Source organism: Castor canadensis, chromosome 10 (genome assembly GCF_047511655.1).
Source record: "Castor canadensis chromosome 10, mCasCan1.hap1v2, whole genome shotgun sequence".
NCBI lineage: Eukaryota > Metazoa > Chordata > Mammalia > Rodentia > Castoridae > Castor > Castor canadensis.
In genome coordinates, this window is record NC_133395.1 from 118247113 (window position 1) to 118272930 (window position 25818).

General features: G+C 37.4%; 1 protein-coding gene across 6 annotated transcripts in view; it reads right to left on the minus strand.

Annotated features, from left to right (window-relative positions):
• Fhit (fragile histidine triad diadenosine triphosphatase) overlaps positions 1-25818 on the minus strand; it is a 1296971-nt gene that overhangs the window by 179243 nt on the left and 1091910 nt on the right. For all 6 annotated transcript variants that reach the window (XM_074044091.1, XM_074044094.1, XM_074044093.1 and 3 more), the window contains one exon: positions 16217-16285. In XM_074044091.1, the coding sequence (XP_073900192.1) occupies positions 16217-16285 (69 nt within the window). The remainder of the gene's footprint in view (positions 1-16216; positions 16286-25818) is intronic.

Below are 25818 nucleotides of genomic sequence, written 5' to 3' on the forward strand. Positions count from 1 at the left end.
CAACATGTCCCCTAAATCAGAGGGCTGGAGGTGTAGGTCAAGTAGCAGTTTTTACAAACAGCTGCTTGCCAGTAAGCTGAAGCAATTTGAATGTGAAAGAATAAAATCATAAGTCAGAATTTCTTTTTTCTGGGGGAGGATCCAACATGGTGGTTAGGGCAGGGAATCAGAAATCCTAAATTCTATGACTCTGGAAACCACCTTGAGAGGTCGGAGGTACACTTGGGAAATTCTGATTGCTTCTAGCTAAAATAATAACTGCCATCATATTAGGTGGACATAAAACTCAAATACTGACCCTTAAATCAACCTTTAATTGCACCTAACAGCTGCAAAAATCCCGCACAGCACAGCCAGCAAGGTGTGTCTTCCCTGGGAAAAAAGACCCCTGGCCGTTTCTTTCTTTCTTTCTTTTTTTTAGTTTTTCTCCAAACAAGCAGAAAACAGAGCATCAATCAGAATCAAACTCTGTGACATCCTGGAACCCTAACCCATGGAAAGCCTCCCTACGCTGCAACATTTCTCTCTGCCAGCTGGCTCCAAAGCTGCCTGCATGAATCTGCATTATGCACCATGCATGACTCCCCTACCACCGTCTGGGCAGACTGAACCCAACTGCCCAAAAAACTGAAAAGCGTAAACAGTGAACTGTAATCTAACACTAACAAAGGGGTCAGGGTGGAATGCTAAACCTGCCCCAGAGAAAGGGAGTGGGGAAAAGAAGCAGAACTCTCAATGAACAAATCCCTGTAAAGCCTGGGGGTGGGGTGACAAGCCAACTACCCTGAGGAACCACTAGTACCCAGCAGAGTTAGGTAGAGGCACAAAGGCTGAGAGTGGGGGTGTGGCAATAAGCCAACCTTCCAAAGCTGAGCAAGTGGTGGATCCCAGAGCTGATCTTGTGGGACAGAGGGCAGTATTTAAAACTGAATTGCCCCACCTTGCTGGGGGAGGAGCTGATCAAACAGAGTTGTAGCTGAAGGGCAACAGCTGCCTCCTGGTGAAAACAACTCTGACAACTGGCAGATTCACATCATCGCCCAATTGCACCAAACCCTGTGGACAGAAGGAAACAAATACTACTCACAAGCCAGTCACCTGGTGAGACCACATAAGAGCTCCCACTTGTACACCAATGTTAGGATTGGATGCTTAAGAAATAACTCCAGAATTTTTACCAAAAGACTGAACTTTTTGTTGTTCCTGTACCTGGTGTTTTTGTTGTGTTTTATGTGTGTATGTGTGTGTGTTTTCTGTATTATTAATTTCACCATCATTATTTTCTTATCCCTATTCTTACCCCTTTCACATTCCCTCCTTTTCCTGTACTACAATCCATTGTTCTCCTTTCCAACTATTTTTTCTGTCCCATCTCATCTACTCTCTCTCCATCTTCAACTTCCCTTCCTATATTCCTCCAACCTGTCACCAAACTACCCCATCCTCCTACATACTCACCACCTGCTGACTAGCCTATTGTACCAACTGTATACAACCCTAGCCCTCTGCAATCCCTGACACAGGCACCTCTGCTACAACAACAGAAATACATCCAAACATGCACAAGGGCCACAAAACCCAACAGCCCCCATACCTCTTCCTCCACCACCCACCCCTTTTCCTGCTCCCCTTTTTAGTGCCACCTTTGCCAGTTAACCAAATTTCTGTATCTAGCCTAATAACCATTACCCACCCCCCAACTCCCACTGTTTATAGATATTATCACCAAAGGGTTTTCTGTATAATATGTAAACAACTGGTCTGGAATTGAATCTGTAAATTTGTTATTGGTAAATTACACCTCCAGACTAGGGACAGAAAGAGCACATCAACCTACCTAACAACCAAGTCAGTCACAACAAAAAAATTAAATCAAGGGAAAAAAATAGGCAATTAAATCCACCAACTAGCCTATTAGTAACATAGTTGCACAGCATCAACTGGAGCAATGGGAAGAAGAAGAAGGGATGGAATCCATTATCCTCAAAAAAAAAATAATAATTCAATACAGGATTCAGAGGGAAATGAAGACAATGGATACACAGTTCCTGACCTCAACAAAACAATGATAAATGTCACTAAGGAGCCCAGTGACACCCACAAGAAAACCCTCAAAGAGGAACTCTGGAAAGAAATCACTGAGAAAATCTTGAAGAAGATACTAGATATATTTAACCAGAATGTACAAGATGCACTCAAGAAATTTCAAGACACCAAAAATAAAGAACATGAGAAAACACAGAAACAAATAAGTGAACTCAGAGAAGACTTCAACAAACATCAAAGTGAAACAAAGGACACTATTAAAAAAAGAGATATATGAACTAAAGATAACTACATAAAATATAAAAGAGGAATTAAACAAAGATATGTAAAACCTTAGAAAAAAGAATCAAACAAAATGCTGGAAATAAAACGTCCCTTTAATCAAATAAAAAACCCAGTGGAAAGCCACTGCAGCAGACTAGAACAAGTGGAAGGCAGAATCTCAGAACTCAAAGATAAAATAGAAATTAAAGAAAAAACAGAAGAAATCTTAGTCAAACAACTCAAGAGCTGTGAAAGGAATATGCAAGAACTGAGTGACTCCATCAAAAGACCAAACCTGAGAATCATGGGCATTGAAGAAGGAGAAGAGGTGCAAGCAAAGGGGATGCATAACATATTCAATAAAGTAATTACAGAAAACTCTCCAAATTTTAAGAAAGTTTTGCCCATTCAGGTACAGAAAGCCTCCAAGGCACCAAACAGTCTTGAACAAAATAGAACCTCCTCATGGTATATTATCATTAAAACAATAAGCACAGAGAGCACAGAAAGAATATTGAAGACTATAACAGAGAAAAAACAAATAATATATAAGGGTAAACCCATCAAAATAAAAGATTTTTCAATAGAAACCTTAAAAGCAAGAAGGATATCAAGTGAGGTATTTCAGCACCAAATGAAAATAATTTCAGTTCTAGGATACTCTACCCAGCAAAACTATCATTCAACATACAAAGAGCAATAAAAAATCCTCCATGATAAACAGAAACTAAACCAATATATGACCACCAAGTCACTACTATAGAAGATTCTACAAGGAATTCTGCACACAAAAAAAGAAAGCAAACATCTTCCCCAAACCATGAGAGGATGGGAAGTATCAAACCACAGGGGAAGAAAAGACTAGTAATCAGAGAGTAGCATTCATTCGGCTGCACACAATCAAATCCTTAGACAACAAAAACAACTAAATAGCAGGAATCACTACATACCTGTCAATATTAACACTGAATATCAATGGACACCATTTGGTAAACTGATATCAAAAGACACCATTTGGCAAACTGGATTAAAAAGGAAGATCTGACAATCTGTTGTTTACAAGAGACCCATCTTATTGACAGAAATAAACACTGGCTTAGGGTAAAGGCTGGAAGAAGATTCACCGACAATGGCTCCCGAAAACATGCAGGAATAGCAATACTTATATTGGAGAAAGTAGACTTCAAACTTATATTGATCAAATGAGACAAAGAAGGACACTTCATACTAACAAAAGGGGCAGTACATCAAAAAGAAATAACAATTATCAATCTTTATGCACCTAATGTCAGTGCACCCAGTTTCATCAAATATACACTAAAGGACTTAAAAGCACATATAGACTCCAACACAGTGGTAGTGGGTGACTTTAATACCCCTTTATCACGAATAAATAGGTCATCCAACAAAAAATCAACAAAGAAATCCTAGAGCTAAATGACACTATAGATCAAATGGACCTAACTGATGTCTATAGAATATTTCATCAGACAACAGCACAATATACATTCTTCCCAGCAGCCCATGGGACTTTCTCCAAAACAGATCATATCTTAGGGCATAAAGCAAGTCTCAGCAAATATAAGAAAACAGAAATAACCCCCTGCATTCTATCTCATCAAAATGCAATAAAACTAGAACTCAACAACAAAAACAACAGCAGACAATATGTAAACAATTGAAGGCTGAATAACACATTGCTTAATCAATGATCAGTAGGTGATAGAAGAAATAAGAGAAGAAATCAAAAGGTTCCTGGAAATTAATGAAAACGAAAACACCACCTACCAGAACCTATGAGACACAGCAAAGGCAGTCCTAAGAGGAAAGTTTATAGCTATAAGTGCATATATTAAAAGGATAGAAAAACCTCAAATAAATGACCTAATGCTGTATCTCAAAATCCTAGAAAAACAAGAACAAGCAAAACCCAAAACAAGCAGAAGGAAAGAAATAGCAAAAATAAGGGCTGAAGTCAATGAAATAGAGACCAAAAAAAAAAAAATACAAAGAATCAATGAAAAAATAAACAAGATTAATAAGCCCCTGGCAAATCTGACTAAAATGAGGAGGGAAAAGACCCAAATTAGTAAAATCAGAAATGAAAAAGGGGAAATAAGAACAAACACCAAGGAAATCCAGGGAATCACCAGAGACTATTTTGAGAACCTATATTCCAATAAATTGGAAAAGTTGAAGAACTGGACAAATTTCTAGATACTTATGACAATCCAAAACTGAACCAAGAGGATATTAACCACCTAAATACATCATAACACATAATGAAATTGAACCAGCAATAAAGAGTCTCCCAAAAAAGAAAATAAAAGGACATGACAGATTCTTTGCTGAATTCTACCAGACCTTTAAAAAAGAACAAATACCAACACTCCTTAAACATTTCCATGAAATAGAAAGGGAAGGAACACTGCTTAACTCATTCAATGAAGCCAGTATTACACTCATTCCAAAACCATACAAGGCCACATCCAGAAAGGAGAACTACAGGCCAATCTCCTTAATGAACATTGATGTAAAAGTCCTCAATAAAATAATGGCAAATCAAATCTAACAACACATCAGAAAGATCATTCACCATGACCAAGTCAGCTTTATCCCAGGGATGCAGGAATGGCTCAACATATGCAAATTGACAAATGTAATACAGCATATTAATAGAAGCAAAGACAAAAACCACTTGATCATCTCAATAGATGCAAAAAAAAAAGCCTTTGATAAGATTTAACACCATTTCATGATAAAAGCTCTAAGAAAACTAGGACTAGAAGGAATGAACCTCAACATTATAAAGGCTATATCTGACAAACCTATAGTCAACATTATACTTAATGGGGAAAAACTGAAACCATTTCTCCTAAAGTCAGGAATGAGACAAAGGTGCCCACTCTCCCCACTTCTGTTTAACATAGTCCTGGAATTCCTAGCTAGAGCAATAAGGCAAGAAGAAGAAATTAAAGGGATACAAATAGGTAAAAAAATAGTCAAAGTATCTCTATTTGCAGATGACAACATGATCTTATACCACAAAGACCCAAAAAACTCCACCCCAAAAATCCTAGACACCATAAGCAACTTCAGCAATGTAGCAAGATACAAAATCAACTTACAAAAATCAGTAGCCTTTCTATACACCAACAATGAACAAATTGAGAAAGAATATAGGAAAACAATTCCATTTATAATATCCTTAAAAAAAAAACAACAATCAAATACTGAGGAATAAACTTAACAAAGGATATAAGTGACCTCTACAAGGAGAACTACAAACCACTGAAGAAAGAGATCAAAGAAGACTACAGAAGGTGGAAAGATCTCCCATGCTCATGGATTGGCAGAATCAACATAGTATAAATGGCTACACTACCAAAAACAATCCACATATTCAATGCAATTCCTACCAAAATCCCAATGACATTCATCACAAGAGACTGAAAAAATGTACCCTAAAATTCATTTGGAAACACAAAAGACTGTGATAGCCAAGTTAATACTGAGCAAAATGAGCAATGCTGGAGGTATCACAATATCCAACTTCAAACTATACTACAGAGCCATAGCAATAAAAACAGCATGTTACTGGCAAAAAACAGATATGAAGACTAGTACAACAGAATAGAGGACCCAGGTATGAATACACACAGCTATGCCCACCTCATTTTTGACAAAGGCACCAAAAACATACAATAGAGAAAAGACAGCCTCTTCAACAAATGTTGCTGGAAAAAGTGGTTATCTGCCTACAGAAAACTGAAACTGAAACTAGATCCATGCCTGTCACCCTGTACTTGTATCAACCCAAAGTAGATTAAGGACCTTAGTATCAGACCCGAAACCTTGCAGTTATTACAGGAAAGAGCAAGGAAGAATCTGGAAGCAATAGGTATAGGTCACGACTTTCTCAATAGAACTCCAGCAGCCCATCAACTAAGAGAAAGGATGGACAAATGGGACTACATGAAATTAAAAAGCTTCTGCACAAACAAAAGAAATGGTCTCTAAATTGAAGAGACCACCAGAGTGGGAGAAAATCTTTGCTAGCTGTACATCAGACAAAGGACTAATAACCAGAATATACAGGAGCTCAAAAAACTAAACTCCCCCAAAATCAACGAACCAATAAAGAAGTGGGCAACTGAACTAAATAGAATTTTTTCATAGGAAGAATTCCAAATGGCCAAAAAACACATGAAAAAATGCTCACCATCCTTGGGCATAAAGGAAATGCAAATCAAAACCACACTAACATTCCACCTCATTCCTGTTAGAATAGCTATCATTAAGAACACCACTACCAAAAAATGTTGGTGAGGATGTGGGGAAAAAGGAACCCCCATACACTGCTGGTGGGAATGTAAGCTAGTGCAATCACTTTGGAAAACGATATGGAGGCTTCTAAAAAACTACACATGGATTTGCCATATATATAGATTTGTTATGATCCAACAATACCACTCCTAGGGATATACCTAAAGGAATGCGACTCAGATTATTACAAAGGCACCGGCACACCCATGTTTACTGCAACACTATTCACAATAGTCAATCTATGGAGACAGCCAAAATGCCCCACTACTGACGAATGGATTAAGAAAATGTGGTATTCATACACAATGGAATTTTATTTAGCCACAAAATGAAATTTTGTTATTTGCAAGTAAATGGAAGGAACTGGAGAATATTATCTTAAGTGAAGTTAGCCAGCCTCAGAAGGCCAAAATTCACATGTTCTTCCTCATATGCAGATTATAGACCTAAAACAAATGCAGTAATACTTTGGACATGGGTCACACACACTAAGGGGAGAATGCACATGGGAGGAATAGGGAAAGGAAGGAAACCTAAAACTTGAATGTGGTTGATGTGCTCACTGTCAAGCAGTGAATATAGTAATCTATAATTGGCAGAGGCCACTGTGTGAAGAGGACTAGGAAGTAGTCCAGAGGTCTGATAGAGATGAAGCAATGTGGGTTCCGATACACGTGTGCATGGAAGCAATGCTAGGAATCTCTTGGTATAGCTATCTTTATCTCAAACTAGCAGAAATTCTATGTTTCTTATTATCTCTTCAACAGACTTGGAGAACAAGAAGGTGGAACAGATTCTGCTCAGAATCTGGTGGGGTGGGGGAGGAAGTCCAAACAATGCATACACATGTGAGTAAATGTAAAAACAATGAAATTAAATAAAAATAAATAAGTAAATAAATAATTTCTTTTTTTGGAAAAGATTTCCTCATTGTGTCTAAAAGATGGGATAGAAGGACTACATACTTGCTTAAAAGTTTAATATGCTCACAAATTACTGGGCTGCTATGTCTTTGAGGGCTCTTGATCCATACACACACATGATGGCAGTCATGGGTGATGACATTGAACCTGTATGAACTCTCTCTCATGGGCTGCTTGGAGTTGAAAAACTTCCTGAGCTTCAGAGAAGGTGGCCTATGGCCAGTTACCTAACCTAGCTTCTGACGTCTCACTCCTATCAACTCCTTTGGATATTCACTGATACACCCTGAGGATAATAGTATTATTAGTAATGAGACAAATTATAATTGCTAATAGTTATATTAATTATGTATCAGGCATTGTTCTAGGGCTTTATATGTAATAATCCATTTAATTCTCACAGCAGCCCTATCACAATTCCAATTTTACAGGGGAGAAAACTGAGATATGGAGAAATTCAGCTCATTTTTCAAGGACATAGAACTAGAACTAAATACCAACTAATATGTGGATCCTACTCTTAACCCTTACATGGTGTTATCTCAAAAGAACATTTAATGATAGTCTTTAAAAACTGCAACAAGAAGTTTCAGTGTGTTTAGTAATGGTTGACTAGGCCCCCCACAGAAATGAAATCCTCTACAGAAATGATAACCAAAAGAGTGGCTCTTCTGTCCCCCAGAATTCATGGATTATTTCATGAATGTCCCTGGTGAAATCAGCAGTAAAAAGACAGAAAATAAACATGACCTCTGTGTGGAGAAATCTATCTGGTCATCTCTGATGTCATTTTATTTCAAAAATTTCAACAAAATCTTGGACGAGAAATAATAGACCTTAACTCAATTGCTTGATGACATATATCCTGTGTTACCATGTTTCTGAGGATTGGGAAAAATAAACTATTGTCATCTGGATTTAGACAGCTGGGATGAAAAATATTGAGAGACTTTTGCATTAAATTATGCTTTGTTTTTAAACAAATGAAATTCTCTGGATTTAATGAACATTAGAAGTGCACTATCCAATTTGGTAGTCACTTGCCACACATGACTAATAAGAACTGAGATGGGTTGGAAATGTAAAATATACAATGTATTTCAAAAATTCATACTGAAAATAAATAAATCTTATTAGTAATATTTTATATTAGCTATGTGATGGAATATCTTGGTTACACCAGATAAAAATTCTATCACTAAACTTATTTTCACCTTTTTCTTTATACCTGTTTTAATGTGGTTACTAAATATTTTTAGTGAGTGAGCTGGCTGGCCTTAGACTTCTGGGCAGTAATGCTTTGGAACACAATGTGAAAAGTAGAAACTGGGACTTTGCTGATAGACATCATCTCATAGTGACAAAAGTATAAACACATTTTGAGCACCCCAGATAGGATTCTAAACCTCAGGCTACATTTCCAGGCATCCTTGTGCCTTTTCTGAAGAGTTATCTTGAAGGAATTGTGGTTCTATCTATTGACATGTGGCACATGAGTTTCAAAGATGAATCCTGCTCCAAGCTGAGAGGTAATGGGATTTATTTATAAATATTACTTGAACTAAGTATGTCATTGTTTTATCTGAAGAATGACAGATGATAACTGAAAAGCAGAAACACTTATGAATGCTTTGGAACTTAAAAATTGCATAAATTTTTGTGTTCCCTCTTCCCCCTGTTTCTTGCCCATTTTGATTATCTTCTTTAAAAGATATGAGGGCAAATGTTTGGGGGCTTTGAGGCTATTCCAATTTATACCAGTGAAACCAAGTCAGCGATTAATTTCTATCTCTTTTCTTACTTTATTTACTCATTTGTCCTCATATTTTACTATTATAGTAACCTTCTTTCTTATCTTATTCCCTACATTCTCAGTCCTCTAAATAGCATAGATTGAAAAGAATTCCTGAGATTTTGGCAGTTTACTACCTATCAAAATTCTTAGACACTTTTTTAAGATGATTTATTAATAGCTATGACAAGAATCTTGAATATAAATCAAACTAAGATTTTTTTTTTAAAAAAATACACAAATGGCCCATTCCTCAAGCACTGTTGTTCACTGAGATTTCATAACAATAGTCACAATGAGACTGAGTACAGAACTGTGAGGAACAGGGAGGAAGACAGATGGATACCCATAATAAGGACATGTCAGAGAATTTTCCACCTTCACTAGTAAACACCATATAGTTTTCTGGTGGAAGATGTCTGGAGAGAGAATTGACTGGTGAGGGTAGATAGAACTCTGTACAACAAAGCCTTATTCAGGAAATAATGAGGGAGGACCACATGAAGATGTATGATGAAGTGTTTTTCTATGGATACTGTACATAGAGTGATATGGAAATAACTTTTTTCTTGCTTATATCTCATTAACATGCAATTGAGCATATTCAACTGACATAGGAGAGAAATTCTGGGAAAAATTGACCTCAGGTAGCATTTCTCAAGCAAATTCTAGGGGAAAAAACCATAGAGGTGGTATCATTTGTGGTAGGGCTCATTCTATAGAGACCTGTACTTTGGTAAGCCACTCTTCCTTCTTTTATTGTTTTTTTCCCCCCCTTTTTAGTGTTCAATGACTTCATGGTTTTCCTTGGAGGTTTCCAACTCACCATTACCATTATTATAACCTCCATGCTTCTCAACATCCCACAATTGGTAGGTGGTATTTAACATGATGACTAACCTGTACTGTTTACTCTGAATATTTATTTATTTCTAGGAGGAAAAATGGACAAAGGTGATTTTTAATCAGATAAATTGTTAACTCTATCTCCTCCTGCAAGAATATGAAGATTTAACTTCATATTAAGTAATAAGCTGACATAGGAAAGGGCAAACAGTAGCCCAAGAGCATTCAAAGGTATAGACAGGGTGCATCTGAAGGCACATCATTAAATCAGCATTACTACCTGTTTATTTGTTGGTTATATCAAATCTAGATCCCTTGAGTTAAAAGTTCCCATGAATTTAGAAAAACCCATGAAGTTGTTATTTTATTCTGAATGAGAGGTATCAACGTTTTCACTTTAAAATTTCCAAATGTTCAGAAACTTACCACTCAGTAGGAGGACATGAGCAAACCCAGAGGGGAGAAAAGCTAATTAACTATCTCACTGAAACATTCCTTCCTTTTTGGAGAGTCAACTAGAGACCCATGGACTTTGAGTCCATTGTCAAATGGTGTGTGAAAGAGATCCAAGTTCAACAATAAATATCATCAGCAACGTAATGGTTCTCTCCAGCCCTCAGGGCCAAATGACCTGCATTTCAGCAAATTGATTTTGTTCATGCATTGTGTTAAGCCAAGCAATTGTTTCCCATGACATGCTTGAACCCACGGTTGCTCTGCCTATGAAATTCATGGTTGAATTTGTCCAATTGCTGATTACTATTCCCATTTGCTTTAATAATAGTCACTTTCTTCATCAGTAATGGGTTTTATATACAGTGCACAATCACAACCATTCAATGTCACCCATAAACATTTGATGAATTGTCCAATATAGTTATGAGAACTGCTTATTTGAGACACAGCTAGGGTAAGTCTTACTGAGCTAATGAGATGATGTACTGTGACATTAGACAACAGGCATCTCCCTCCTCCACATTAGCTATACACGCTCTTTGATCCAAGGACCCATTTATGTCATTACCATAATCTTCATCAACTTGTCAAGATAATACAGGGCCCAGTGAGTTCAGAGAAGGCTTCCCATAATTCAGAGAAATTTAAAGTTCGTATATGTAGAAAGTTTGTGAGCTACAGAAAAATGAGATGTGCATGCAGAACTATATAGAAAGGGCTTTAGAAAAGATTCTCTTTTGAAAAGGGTGGAGTTTGAACTCAGTGTGGAGAGAGAACAAAGGTTCATCCTCTGAAATGGGGTGGGTTAAAGAGTGAACAAAATGCATACCAGCAAGTCTAAGACATAAAGCTGGAGAAAGAGTGGGTGAAGATCAGCTTGGAGATGATAATCAAAGTTGGAAAGAAAGGAACCATAGTTCTTGAGCCTGCTTTTGGCAAATCCCACTCTGTATTTGTTATGGGCATACAAATCTAGGTTTTGAGGGGGGCAAGTTACGTATCATCATTGACATGTGCCTACCAGACATGTTTAGTGATCCAGCAAGGTTTATAATTGCTTCTTCAAGCCTTTCTGGTGTGCCACAATTTTTAGCCTACTGCACACTGATTTCCTACCAAATTATTATGTTCCATCAATGTCCCACTAAATTAACCTCAGATGGCTGATAGCACCATGTCTAAGTCTCAACCAGTACAGCTATGAGCTAATGAATCAAGCCTTTGAAAGCAAGATATACTCTCCCTTTAAATTATGTTAGAAGTAGCAGGGGACTCTAAGTTCTTCTAGTTCAACTCCCTGTCCCTTCATGTGCTCATCTATTTAATAAATATTCATTGAGGACCTGCTCTATGCCAGACTAGGCCTCTGCTCTCAAGACTTTACAATGCAGTTGAGAGAAGCAGGCATTGAATATAAACTAATAATTTATTTTGAGTGTGGTGTTAAGAAGGAAATGAGCATGGTGGCATGATAGAGTTACCATAGAAAGGAGAGAGGGAGAGCCATTTTAGATGGAACAGGAAAACAGCCTAAAAAGACTCTTTGAGGAGTGACTTTGAGCTGAAATTTGGATAAAGACATGAACATGCATGAAGAAGGAGAGAAGATAGTAGATGTTACAGGCAAAGAGAATATGTATAAAAGCACTGAGGGGAGAGTAACAATGATTTATTTGACAAAAGCAGGCAGTGAGAATGAAATCTACTAATAACATTAAAGAAACTCATCAGGGCCATGGAAGTATAAATAAGTAAGTAAGTTGGGAGGTGAAATGGTGTCACAGATAAATGCCGTGCATGCTGAACCGGATAGAGGATCCTAGGAATAGTACCATTTGAGTGTCAGAGAGAGCGGTGAAATAAAGAAGGTCTCAAACTCGAATGATATCAGGGCCCAGAGAAGTGAAGCAAGCCTACCTAAGAGACAGAATCGTGGGAACTCAATTGACCTACAGAACGAGTGGCATGCCTAACAGTATTCAGACTCATTAAAAATACTTTGCAGACAAAAATAAAACACATCATAAAAAAATATTTTGTCGGCAATAATAAAATACATATGAGAAGGCAAGCAAAGCCCATGAACCATGAATATGCAAAGCTGAGCTGGAGAAAAAGCACGGAGTATGTTGGGAATGAGAAAAATCAATAGAATGGGGTCTTGTAAAAGTCAAGAATGAATTATATCTTGTATTTCTATGAACTAAACAACAAAAAAAAAGAATACGTTTTCTTAGACAATAACCTCAATGCTATAATATTAATAACAAAAAGCACTATTTGTTATAGAACTTGCTTGACCTAAAAAATGGAGGTAAAGATCAAATGGGCCAGATCTGTAAAAACAGATGTGCAGAAAACCACGTGATCCAGGAAATTCATACGTGCAGATCCTCCTGAAGAATCACCACCATGAACTCTCTGCCTGAATGGATCCAGGGATGAGAAGCTCACCTTGTCAAAAGGCACTCTGAACTGTTCAGAAGTTTTTCTCAATTTGACCTATTGTTATGTGGTGCTAAAACTTGCTTTCTTATAGCTGGATATTTCCAGATATGTTCTCTGGGAACACCTAGAAAATATTTAATAGCTTTTTTGCCTGTCATCACTTCAAGTATTTAGAAACTTACTCTGTCTCTACCTTCCTTCTACAAATCTTCCCCTCTCCTATATAAACATCTTCACCATCAACTACTCCTAAACCTCTGCTTCTAGAACCTACCATCCCAAACAACTTTCTGTGAATCTTCTCTTGTATGATTATCCTTCCCAAAGAGAATGCAACACTCCTAGCTGACATAGACTAGGGCTTCTTTAGGGTATGGTTTTCTATGACTGTGTTGGTGGGAATACAATTGCATTTATTGAACTCAATCTCCTACTTGCCCTGTTTCCCACCCATCACCCTCCAAGGCAATCTGTTTGTTGCATGTCATGAAGAGATGCATAATCCACAGTGAGTGATTTCATCAGTATAAAGAATGCCATCCCTCATCACCCTATTGTTTCTGATTAAGATCACTCAGTCTAATATACATTACATCTTGTACCTATAATGCTTGAGCAATGCTTCATGCTTCCCATGCCTCTTTCTAGACAGTGCCTTATTATGTACTCAAACTAGAGGAGCACTTTTGTACAAAGAGGAAGATTAAACTGAGAATGAGTGGTTAAAAGCAGAGAGAAAATTGGAAATACAGATCTAAGAGAGTGTGCTGGATGAGAACACCCAATGACCTGGCTTTAAATCCAGGCAATCCATTTATCTACTGTTGTTACCTTTTTAAAAACAAAATTAATCACAATTACAAGATCAGTAACTACTATGTGCTTAATAAGATTTCAGGTACACTATGTCATATAATATACATGACAGTCTTTAGGAGTGGTATATACTATTATTTCCATTTTAAAGACAAGAGAATTAAAACCTAGAAGTGACTTGCCCAATATCAAACAGTAGGTGGCATTGGGAATTGAACCTGATTCTGCTTCAATCTATTTATAGTATTATACCATAATCTCCATTAGTGGATACTATCTACTACATTAATTGCAAAACATAACTCTTATGGTAATTACTTCTCCTGAATTCCTCCTCCAAATAGGTGGAATATAGGCATATGTGTTCCCTTATTTATGGGGCTAGAGGTGTCATCAGAGCATGCAAACAAGAACAAAAGAATATGAATGGAGAGAAAGGCCATTCACTAATCACAACATTGTCTATCATGTCTTGAACTGGACTGAAATGTATCTATGTAGCTTCTGTCACTAGCATATTTGGAAAATAAACAAGATTTCAAGGTGACCATTCAGCCAAAGAAAACACTGTTTTCAAGCACTTTTAATACCACTCTAGCAGTGTTCACTTATATATAAATCAGGTGCTAATTTATTCATTAAAATAGCCTGTCCTTGGCAACACTTTATTAACTTTAGTTTATGTTAATAAGATTAGTACTTGTATTTTTAAATGCATCTCTTTATAATTAGCCCATAATTCTGATTTTCTTCCAACACAGACTAATCCCTTATCAACTCCCAACCTATATTCTATATCCAGTGAAATGAGTTCAAATAATATCATTATAAAATGGGTTTGGAAAGCCCAGATTTGGCAGAGAGCCTATTCCCATGCCTGGTAATGCATCAGAATCTCCTGGTTGTTTTTTTTTTAAATATACACTTATATATAATAACTGATTCCTACTTGCCTCTGTCATCTACTGGAATAATTTCTAGGCATGGAACTTCCTAGGAACTGAGATTTTCAGCAACTGATTCACAAACTAGCACTTAAATACCAGTGACTAGATGGTTTCCACCCTACATAAGTCCACTACAGTTCTTAGAAAACACAGAAGCATGAGTTAGTGAGGCATATCCTAAAGGAAGAATAACTAGTCATCTCAAATGATCCAGATGGTCTCAGAAAAGTTTCTGATAAATTTCATTATTAAATGCTGACCTGTCATTCTTTATTTCCAGGGTTTGAGTAGTCATTTTAATTACTAAAAAGAAACCCAATAGAGAAAAGTACAGACTCTAGGTGACTCCATGAGACCAGGTAAAGAAAATAATATGGGGGGAGGGTGGTAGAGTCACATAATAAATGACCAAAATAAAAAACGTATTTTGAAAATCAGTTTCAAAGGGTTGGAATAGGAGTATCAAATAGATGGCTAATATCTGTCTTTCCTAGCTGACACCCATGTTAGACATCACCAATCAATCAAGTACTTTTCCTTATTAAATCCAAAACCAGCACAAAGTCCTTTTCTACCACCACATTTGATGAGCTCTAAATATGTGGAGCATTTTTTTTTACTTCCTTGGCTAAAATAAGTAGGTAAACTGAAAATACCTATATTTTATTCCAGCCTAATCTGGAATAAAATATCATAGTTATGTGTTCCACACAGGACAAATAAACACATGATTTCTCATGCAGACAAGACCTTAGAAGATCACCTGGCTCTTGCTATGATACATAGTGTACTTATTTTACATTTATGTCTTTGAATAGGAGGATCCAGAAATCAGTTAACTGCTACAATGTTTATAATACATGAGTTACATTCATTCAAACCATCCTACTTTCTGTTCAAGGTAATTCAAAGTTCCACATTGAGTAAATGTTCTTTAGAGAGACTAGCTGAGTTCCAAAGTATGTTAAAAATTAAATGTAGCATTTAACAAAAAGGATCATATATCAGTATGCTTGATTTCCATTAGTGGCACTGTATATTTTCTTATACAGAGATCCTGGACCACATCTCTACACAAATATTTAGTGTCCTGGCAAATGACAGTACAGAAATCACAAGGACATGTGGCTGCTGCTGGGTTTCACTTGAAGAAGAAAATCATTATAATTCATTTATCTTGGGTTTCCATGACAGCCATTCTTGTTCCTTTGGCCTTTATTGCCACTTGCCAAGTTAGACTGGGTAGAATCCCATTTAAGATCATCTCTAGGGTGATACCTGGTTCATTAGGTTTATTTCATCACATTGACAGCCCCTGTGATCAACAATATGATCAGAGAGAGCAGACTCACCTCATCATAGATGCTGTCATTCCTGTGAAAGTCTCCGGCCCTCCTGGGAAGAATGTGGACATGAACGTGCTGAAAACGTGCAAGAAAGAAAAAATAAAATGTGATTATCTCCTCATACATTTTTAGACTTGACAGTGATGCTCTCATGAAGCACAATTACTTCACATTGGTTCCTGCTGGATTATTTTTCAGAGGAAGATGATGTTCACCTTCAGTAACTATATCTGAAATCTACTGAGAATAGAGAGGCACAAAACAAGAGTGAACAACTTGGTGGCATATATGAGTCTGAGTGAAATGCCAGAGTATTTTAGAGGCTCCTGTGGAATTATTCATACTTGTCAGTCTTGGTTGTATTTAGCCAGTGCTTTGAAATGACAGTGTGTCTTAAAAGATGGCCATCATGACTCCGAAACTGACAAAAGATAAGAATTGGCTTACAGAGAACTGCATAAAAGCAAATGAATGAGAGGAGGAAGAAGTAAGGACCAAATTACAGAATCAGGGCTTGAATAATAATTGTATAATAGTAATATAAACAGTTCTGATTTATTAAGTTTTTATTTACTATGATAAGCACAGTTTTGTGTCTGGTATTGTTCATTTAATATTCCTTAAAATGGTCTTTATTTTATAGATGAGGAAATCAATGCTCAGAGAAGTCATGGCTCCACAGGAAGTGGTAGAGTTAGCACAGGAAGTGAGGTTACCTGGTCCTTGCCCCCTTGTTCTTCATCAGTACATGTACTGATTCTCTGAACTTAATCTTTTAAACAGCCTATTTATCTAGTCTACTAAAGCACCCTGGTAATATACATAGCAATGCTATTATGCAGAGATTGTGAATCAAGGCTCACAGTATATTTAATTCAATATATTCTTCAAGGCTAAAATGCCATTTGAAAGTTTTACTTTCCCAGTGGCAGCTATTGTATCTTGGCTAATGTTAAACCTACTCCTGCCCTTGAGCTATGTTCCCGCGTTAATTACAAACCATGGAGAAGAAAATGAAAATGAAAAACCTAAATGTGGAGAGGCACGCAAAGAACTTCATACCTGATCACATCCATCCCTTCTTGATACAGTGATTGGGCCACAAACCTCCAACAGATCTCTAGAGGATGTAAGATTAAGAGTCCTTGGGGCTTTGTGTACAAGGAAGGGAAAATGATATGCTATTAAAGTAGAGACACAGAGCAGGGCGGTCCAAGGTGAATCAAACAGAGAGTGATATGTTTTTGCTAGAATATCCTCTAGGCAATGATGAAGTCATTCGCAGATCCCTCAGCAACTAGAACAAATGTGTACCTGAGTCACAAAGACTATATGAGGAAAAAGGATTTTTAAAAAAAAGGAAAAATAAGTCACAAACTACTCAGGAACCAAATTCTTAGAAGAAAGCCATGTAGCATGGGCCCTGGTCAAAATTGGTTGAGGCCCATAGACTGGATGACTTAAAAGGAAAGATAGGGAAAATGCCCTAGAACAAGGAGATAGACCACCTTCAGAAAAAGCCTTTATCCAATCTTTACTTCCAAATCCTACTGCTATCCTTTTTCTTTTCTTCCTTTCTTTCATTCTTCCTTTTCTCTTTTCTTCCTCCAGATCCTCCTTTTTTCTCCTCTTCCTTCTCCCATCCTCCTATTATCCATTCTCCATCATCTCCCTTATACTTTCTAGTAATCAAATATTCGAGATCAGTGTTCTGCAGCCAAACTGCCTAAGGGCACTGACCACATAATAGGTTTTTTTTTTTTTTTAACCAGGAAGTGCCATATGTATAGTATAGGTAGCCCTACCACTTACTATCCATGTGACCTTACACAGAAGGCCTATGTCTCAGCATCTTTGTCTATAATGGGGATTGCATTAGCTTCTGTTTCACAAGATTGTTAAGAGGATCAACCTGCAGAGCAGGTATTTACTAAGCTGCTTAGCACATTGTTAGTACTCAGTACATGTAGCTGCAGTGGGATTGTTCTTACTATTTTTTTTTTAAACCGAAGACCAAGTAGAGCTCAATTCAGGGTTTACTTCTCACATTAACAGAAAAGATATCTAAGAAACTTTTTGAATGGAGCATTGTTTAAAGCACCTCTTTTGTCAAGGTTTGTTTCTGTTGCTTTGACTAGCAGTTCTCAAACTTCAGCATGTACCTAGAGATTGTTAAACTACAGGTAATCAGGGTCCCCCAGTTTGTCCCCAGGTGATGCTGGTACTATGGTCAAGATGATGGTACTACTTTGAGAACCACTGGCTAAAACCATCCATCTGGTTCTTAATCCTACTCCTGACAAGTGTACCAATATGGGCACCAAGGTCACTCCACTGTTTTGTCTAACCTACTGCATTATATGGAGAGCTATTTCTGAATGCGAACCTGGCTTTCTCCATTCTGACCACTGTCCTTACTTGACCTTAGCAGTATGTCAGTTACTATCCACTACTAACATATGGCTGGCTGTGAATTTATATTGGGGGAACCTCCCTGGTCTGGGCCTATCTCCTGCCTCCTTTTCTTTACCTTGCTCCTCTGAATTTAATGGTCAGACCTATCTCTATAGGCTCTGTTACTACCCAATCCTGAAAATGCCATTCTCAATCACTTGTAACCATTTGAAACTCACCATGACACTAAAGACAGTAAACAGCTTGGTGCATAGGTGATTTCCCCCCAAGGGCACAGATCTCAACGTAGCCTGATATGTTGACATAAATTCTTAAGTAACGGCCCAAACCTGACAATCCACACAGCTTCTCAGAATAGGACAACCATGACACAGTCATGTCAAAGCTTCACTGTTGTGAGGAATAGCATCACCATTCTATTCCCAGAGAATAGAATTCTGATTTAAAACCCTATGAATGGCAGAGATCAAGACAATTTGATATAACCTGTTCATAACAATTTCATATTAAATAGTGGTGATTACAACTTATTAGCACTTAGTGCTAATAGAACATCCATTCAATAAAGCAGTGGGATTGCAGTAAGCTGCTTGAGTTAGAAGAGTATTTTAGAAGTCCTATGATACTTCCATACAAAAATATTTTCAGTCAAATAAAATTTCAGAATGCTCATTAGCACACTAAAGTATCTGAGAGGTCCCATATAAAAGATACTTTTTATCTAACACAACAATCAAGAAATTTACTTGACTATGGAGTCCTAGTTTTTACCCCTGTGACATTTACATACATCAAAAAGCATTCATTTATTCTTTCAAAAATGTTTGGCAGATGCTTGCCTTGGAACCAGAAATACAGTGATGACTAAGACAAAGTTCCTGCCCCCATAGAGCTTATATTCCAAAAAAGCAATATGAAAAATAAAGAAGTCAACTAATAATTTAATTTTAAACAGAAATAAGTCATGAATAAAAATAGAGTGGGGCAGAGCTAAAGACCAAGCGTTGGAACACTCCAACATTTGAAGCTCAGGAGGATAAGTAGGACTTAGCTTATAAACACAGGGAGGAAGTAAACAAGTCAAGAGATCAGAACCTTCACCAGCCTATGGAAGAAAGAATTTAAAGAAGGGAATTGTCAACAGAATTGAACAAAGTTGAATGAATGAGTTGGTTTCAGTGAGGTTGGGGAAACAAAACTGCAAAGGTCCTGAAAAGACACTCAACATTTTAATCATTAGTGAAACACAAACCAAAACCACACTGAGATACCACTTCCTACCCACTAGGAGTTCTATAATCAAAAAGATGGACAATAACAAGTGTCGGTGAAGATGTTGGAGAATTGGAAGCATCAAGACTACTAGCAGGGATGAAAAACAATGAAGCTGCTTTGGAGAATAGCTCAGAATTTCCCCCAAATCTAAAGATACAGCTAACATATGACTCAGAACTCTAAACCTCATATATACCCAAGAGAACAGAAAACATATGTACACAAAGACTTCTGTGTGAGTATTTAAAGCAATATTATTCGTGATCATAAAAAAGCAGAAACAATCAAAATGATCATCAACTGATAAGGGGATAAACAAAATGTGGCATATCAATACAATAGAATATGTTTTGGCATAAAAACAAATGAAGTATGCTAAATGAAGGAATTCAGATACAAAGGGCCATAGGTAACTCTATTTATGACATATCTAGACTAGGCAAATTCACAGAATAGGAAAGATTAGTTATTTCTAGAGAAGAATAAGCCATGTGCTCATGGGCACAGAGTTTCTTTTGGGTATGATGAATATTTTCTGGAATTATCTAATGGTGATGGTCGCACAACTTTATGAATAAAAAATAAAAAACCCTGAGTTGTACATTTAATGAGTTATTAATTTTATGATATGTGAATTATATCTCAATAAAGTAGTTATTTAAAAATCCTTACATTTACTTAGGTTTCAATGCAATTGGGAGGAGAAGAGAGAGAGATGGCAAACACTGACATCACTTTTTATCCCCTGCCTCTTTTGCAAGGCCTATGCTTTTCCTTTCATCCTTTGAACATGTGTATTTTACCCATATAGTCACCTGAGGGTGGTCTGTATAGTCATATTAATACATTTTATCTTTGTCAGAATATATTGGAATTCAATTACAGGGGATAAAATTATGGTGAAAGAAGGGCAGGGAAGGCTGCAGGGCTATCCTGCTCTACAACCCATGACCTGCAACCAGGTGCTCCTGTAGGAGCATCTCTCTCCCACATCTGCCCATGAGCAACTTCAGAGGAAAATCTGGCCTTAAAGAACAATCAAAACAACGCTGCACAAGGCAGAAAATAGCCCCTCTCAAAGATGTTCACGTTCTAATCCCTGACCTGACCATATGGTAGGCAAAATGGTGAATAAGAATTAAGGTTAGAGATGAAGGAAAATTATTTACCAGATTACCTTAAAACTAAGAGTATCTTGTACTATGTAGGTTGGCCCGATGTTGTCACGAGAATTCTTAAAAATAGAAGAGGGTGAATGAAGATTATCAAAATTTTAAACTTTGTGCCTCAAAAGACATAAACAAGAACATGAAAAGTCAAACCTACAAACTTGGAGGTCATTTTTGCAAATCATGTATCTGATAAGGGACTTATATCTAGAATATATAAAGAATGAAGAATGAGTACAACTCAAGAACAAAAAACCACAAGCTGTTGGAGTGCTTCAAGTGGTAGAGCTCCTGCATAATAAGTGTGAGACCCAGAGTTCAAAACCCACCAAAACAAGAAGAAGAAAGAGAGAGAGAGAGAGAATGACAAGGGGCAAAGAATATGTGAACATTTCTCCAAAAAAGATGCACAAATGAGCAATAAGCACAAAAAACTGCTCAATATCCTTAGCTCAAAATTGAAAGATAACACCTTACACTAATGAGGGTAAATATAATGAGAAAAACAGGTATCAGCAAATGTTGGCAAGGAAGCAGAGAAACTATAACCCTTATACAAGTTGGTGGGACTCTAAAATGGTACAGGTGCATTGGAAAACAGATGTCATTTCCTGAAAAGGTTCATTGTAGCACTATAATTTGACCCATGCACTAACTCTGCAGCAATTTGTTAGAGGTTAAGGTTTGGATATGAAGCATCCCCCGCAAAAGGTTCACGTATTAAAGGCTTGGCTGCCAGCAGATGGGGCTTTGTGGAAGTGATTGGATCACGAGGGCTCTGACTTCATGAGTGGATCAATCCATTGATGGAGGCATAATTAGATTACATTATTTGGAGGTGGTGGAGATTTAAGGGGTGGAACCTAGTTGGTGGAGGTGGGTATGCCTTTCAAGGTCATATCTTGTCCCTGGCTTCTCTCTGCCTCTGGCTCCTGGCTACCTTGAGGTGAGCAAATTTGCTCTTCTGCCTTTTCTTACCATGGCCCAGAAACAATGGAGTTGGCTGACCTGGACAAAAGTCTCTGAAACGATGAACCAAAATAAATCCTTCCTCCTTTACATTGTTCTTCTCAGGTATTAGGTCATGGTGTTGAAAAGCTAATTAACACAAGCAGCAAATATGAAACAATTGTTTGATATTTTTTATTGTAGAGTTCACATCTTCTTAACTCATTTCCACATCACTTTTATAAAGTCAGTATTAGTCTACTAATTTTTTAGTACAGGAAAATAAGACAAAATTTTTCCACAGCAAGACTCCAACAAGTTTTCATGTCTATTGGTCTTTCCGTGAAATTTTGGAAAATTACCACTTTCACTTGAAATAAGCAAATGTATTTACACAATGAGATTGTTTTCATTGTCTGATCATCAAAGTAAAATATATACAGCATAGAAAATCTGGAACAGACAGAAAAACACACAGGAGAAAATTATAATCCCCAGTTACTCTTAGAACCAAGCAATAACAATTTCTTTTGTTCATGCAGAGGAACTCAAGCATAAACACTATTTTTTGTCTCCACTGCCCCAGAAGCATACCCTGAAACAATGAATGAAGTATAAGTAGTGTATGTGGGAGGTGATCCCCAGACACAACAGTAAGAAAGTGTATGGGTCAAGGAGACAGAAAAGGCAGCCAAAGAAAGATATTATCGAACAAGGTATTACCATGAGTAACTAGAGCTTAGTCCTACTGGAGATATCCCACCCCAGGAATGAAACTGGGTACTTATACACTAACTCTTAACCTTGATGGTTGAGAACTGTTCCCCAGAAGGCATCAATAACACTTCTACTTTCCTTTGCCTGGAGAGTGAAAAGCATGGGTCCTCAGGATTAGTTAGATGGTAATCAGGCCAGCCAGGATACATCACAACCACAGGGCCATGGGGGCAAGTTGACGTGAATAGAATACAGATTCCATTTGCAGCAATGCTTTTCAAAGTGGTGTCTCATTTCTCATATCTGGAATCTCATAATCTATTGCTGGGTTGAAAGTTCATATACTTAGTCTCCTTTTCATGAGTGACATAACAGACAGATGAAGGTCTCATCACTGGTTTTCAAACTGAAAGTCACAGAGACCTACAGTTTCCAGGACAAGCCTAGGGGTGGCTAGGGATGATGCATGGTGGGAACAACAATACTGCACATGACAGGAGAGCAGGTTTCCCTACTCTCCTGATTCAACTAGAGCTGATCTACTGTTGTCTGTTTCTATGTTGGGATCTCACATACAACTTAAATTACAAAAAGAATCTATAACTAGGGCTGGCAGAGTGACCCAAGTGGTAGAGTGTCTGCCTAGCAAGCATGAAACCCTGAATTCAAATCCCAGTACTGCCCCCCACAAATAATCTATCACTAAAAACAAAAACAGAAAATAAAAACCCATCAAAAACACTGAAGATATCACGATACCTGACTTCAAACTATATTACAAAGCAATAACGATAAAAACAACATGGTACTGGCACAAAAACAGACATGAAGACCAGTGGAACAGAATAGAGGACCCAGATATAAACCCACACAACTATAACCAACTTGTCTTTGACAAAGGAGCTAAAAATATATGATGGAGAAATAGCAACCTCTACATCAAAAACTGCTGGGAAAACTGGTTAGCAGCCTGAGAAAAACTGAAACTAGAACCATGTATATCACCCTATACCAAGATTAACTCAAAATGGATCAAGGATCTTAGTATCAGACCACAAACTCTAAAGTTGATACAGGAAAGAGTAGGAAATACTCTGGAGTTAGTAGGTATAGGTAAGAACTTTCTCAACAGAACTCCAGCAGCACAGCAACTAAGAGATAGCATAGATAAATGGGACCTCATAAAACTAAAAAGCTTCTGCTCAACAAAAGAAATGGTCTCTAAACTGAAGAGAACACCCACAGAGTGGGAGAAAATATTTGTTAGCTACACATCAGACAAAGGACTGATAACTAGAATATATAGGGAACTTAAAAAACTAAATTCTCCCAAAACTAATGAACCAATAAAGAAATGGGCAAGTGAACTAAACAGAACTTTCTCAAAAGAAGAAATTCAAATGGCCAAAAAACACATGAAAAAATGCTCACCATCTCTAGCAATAAAGGAAATGCAAATAAAAACCACACTAAGATTCCACCTCACCCCTGTTAGAATAGCCATCATCAGCAACACCACCAACAACAGGTGTTGGTGAGGATGCGGGGAAAAAGGAACCCTCTTACACTGTTGGTGGGAATGTAAACTAGTACAACCACTCTGGAAAAAAATTTGGAGGCTACTGAAAAAGCTAAACATTGATCTACCATTTGATCCAGCAATACCACTCTTGGGGATATACCCAAAGACTGTGACACAGGTTACTCCAGAGGCACCTGCACACCCATGTTTATTGTGGCACTATTCACAATAGCCAAGTTATGGAAACAGCCAAGATGCCCCACCACCGACGAATGGATTAAGAAAATGTGGTATCTATACACAATGGAATTCTATGCAGCCATGAAGAAGAACGAAATGTTATCATTTGCTGGTAAATGGATGGAATTGGAGAACATCATTCTGAGTGAGGTTAGCCTGGCCCAAAAGACCAAAAATCGTATGTTCTCCCTCATATGTGGACATTAGATCAAGGGCAAATACAACAAGGGGATTGGACTTTGAGCACATGATAAAAGTGAGAGCACACAAGGGAGGGGTGAGGATAGGTAAGACATCTAAAAAATTAGCTAGAATTTGTTGCCCTTAATGCAGAGAAACTAAAGCAGATACCTTAAAAGCAACCGAGGCCAATAGGAAAAAGGAACCAGGAACTAGAGAAAAGGTTAGATCAAAAAGAATTAACCTAGAAGGTAACACACACGCACAGGAAATTAATGTGAGTCAACTCCCTGTATAGCTATCCTTATCTCAACTAGCAAAAACACTTGTTCCTTCCTATTATTGCTTATACGCTCTCTACAACAAAATTAGAGATAAGGGCAAAATAGTTTCTGCCAGGTATTGAGGGGGTGGGGGGGAGAGGGAGGGGGTGGAGTGGGTGGTAAGGGAGGGGGTGGGGGCAGGGGGGAGAAATGACCCAAGCCTTGTATGCACATATGAATAATAAAACAATAAAAAAACAAAAAACACTGAAGATTAGGGTAGAGACGACCCAAACAATGTTTGCACATATGAATAAATGAATAAATAAACCAAAAAAAAAAAAACACTGAAGATTAGGATTGGAAAGTATTAGGGAGATACTCACACAATCTAATTTCTTCATATTACCGAAGGAGAAAGTGATTCTTCTATGACCAATGACAAAGCAATGGTAGGATCAGGATTAGAACCTCAAATCCTGACTTGTATTCCAAGGCTCTCTATCACATTTTTCCACCTTACCTGTCCCATACGTCAGAAAGGTAGAAGCCCCACAAAGAAGGAGTTTGAGGTATAAGTCTTAGAGATCCAGATTCAACCTCTGCCCCTTCGAGCTGAGTTTCTTATCTCATTTTCTCTCATCTTTCATGTGGCCCTAAAACCAGTATCCTAACACGTATGATTATTGTGTACATCACATGAAATTATATAGGTAATATGATTAGGCCAATGCTGGCATATCCTAAATATTCAATACATTCTATGTATACTATATAGAATACATATATGACATATATGTATGACTATACTATATGACAATGTGTCTGAAAACATGTTTGACAACTTGCTTCTGCTGTAAGCCAGAAGGTTTGGCTCTG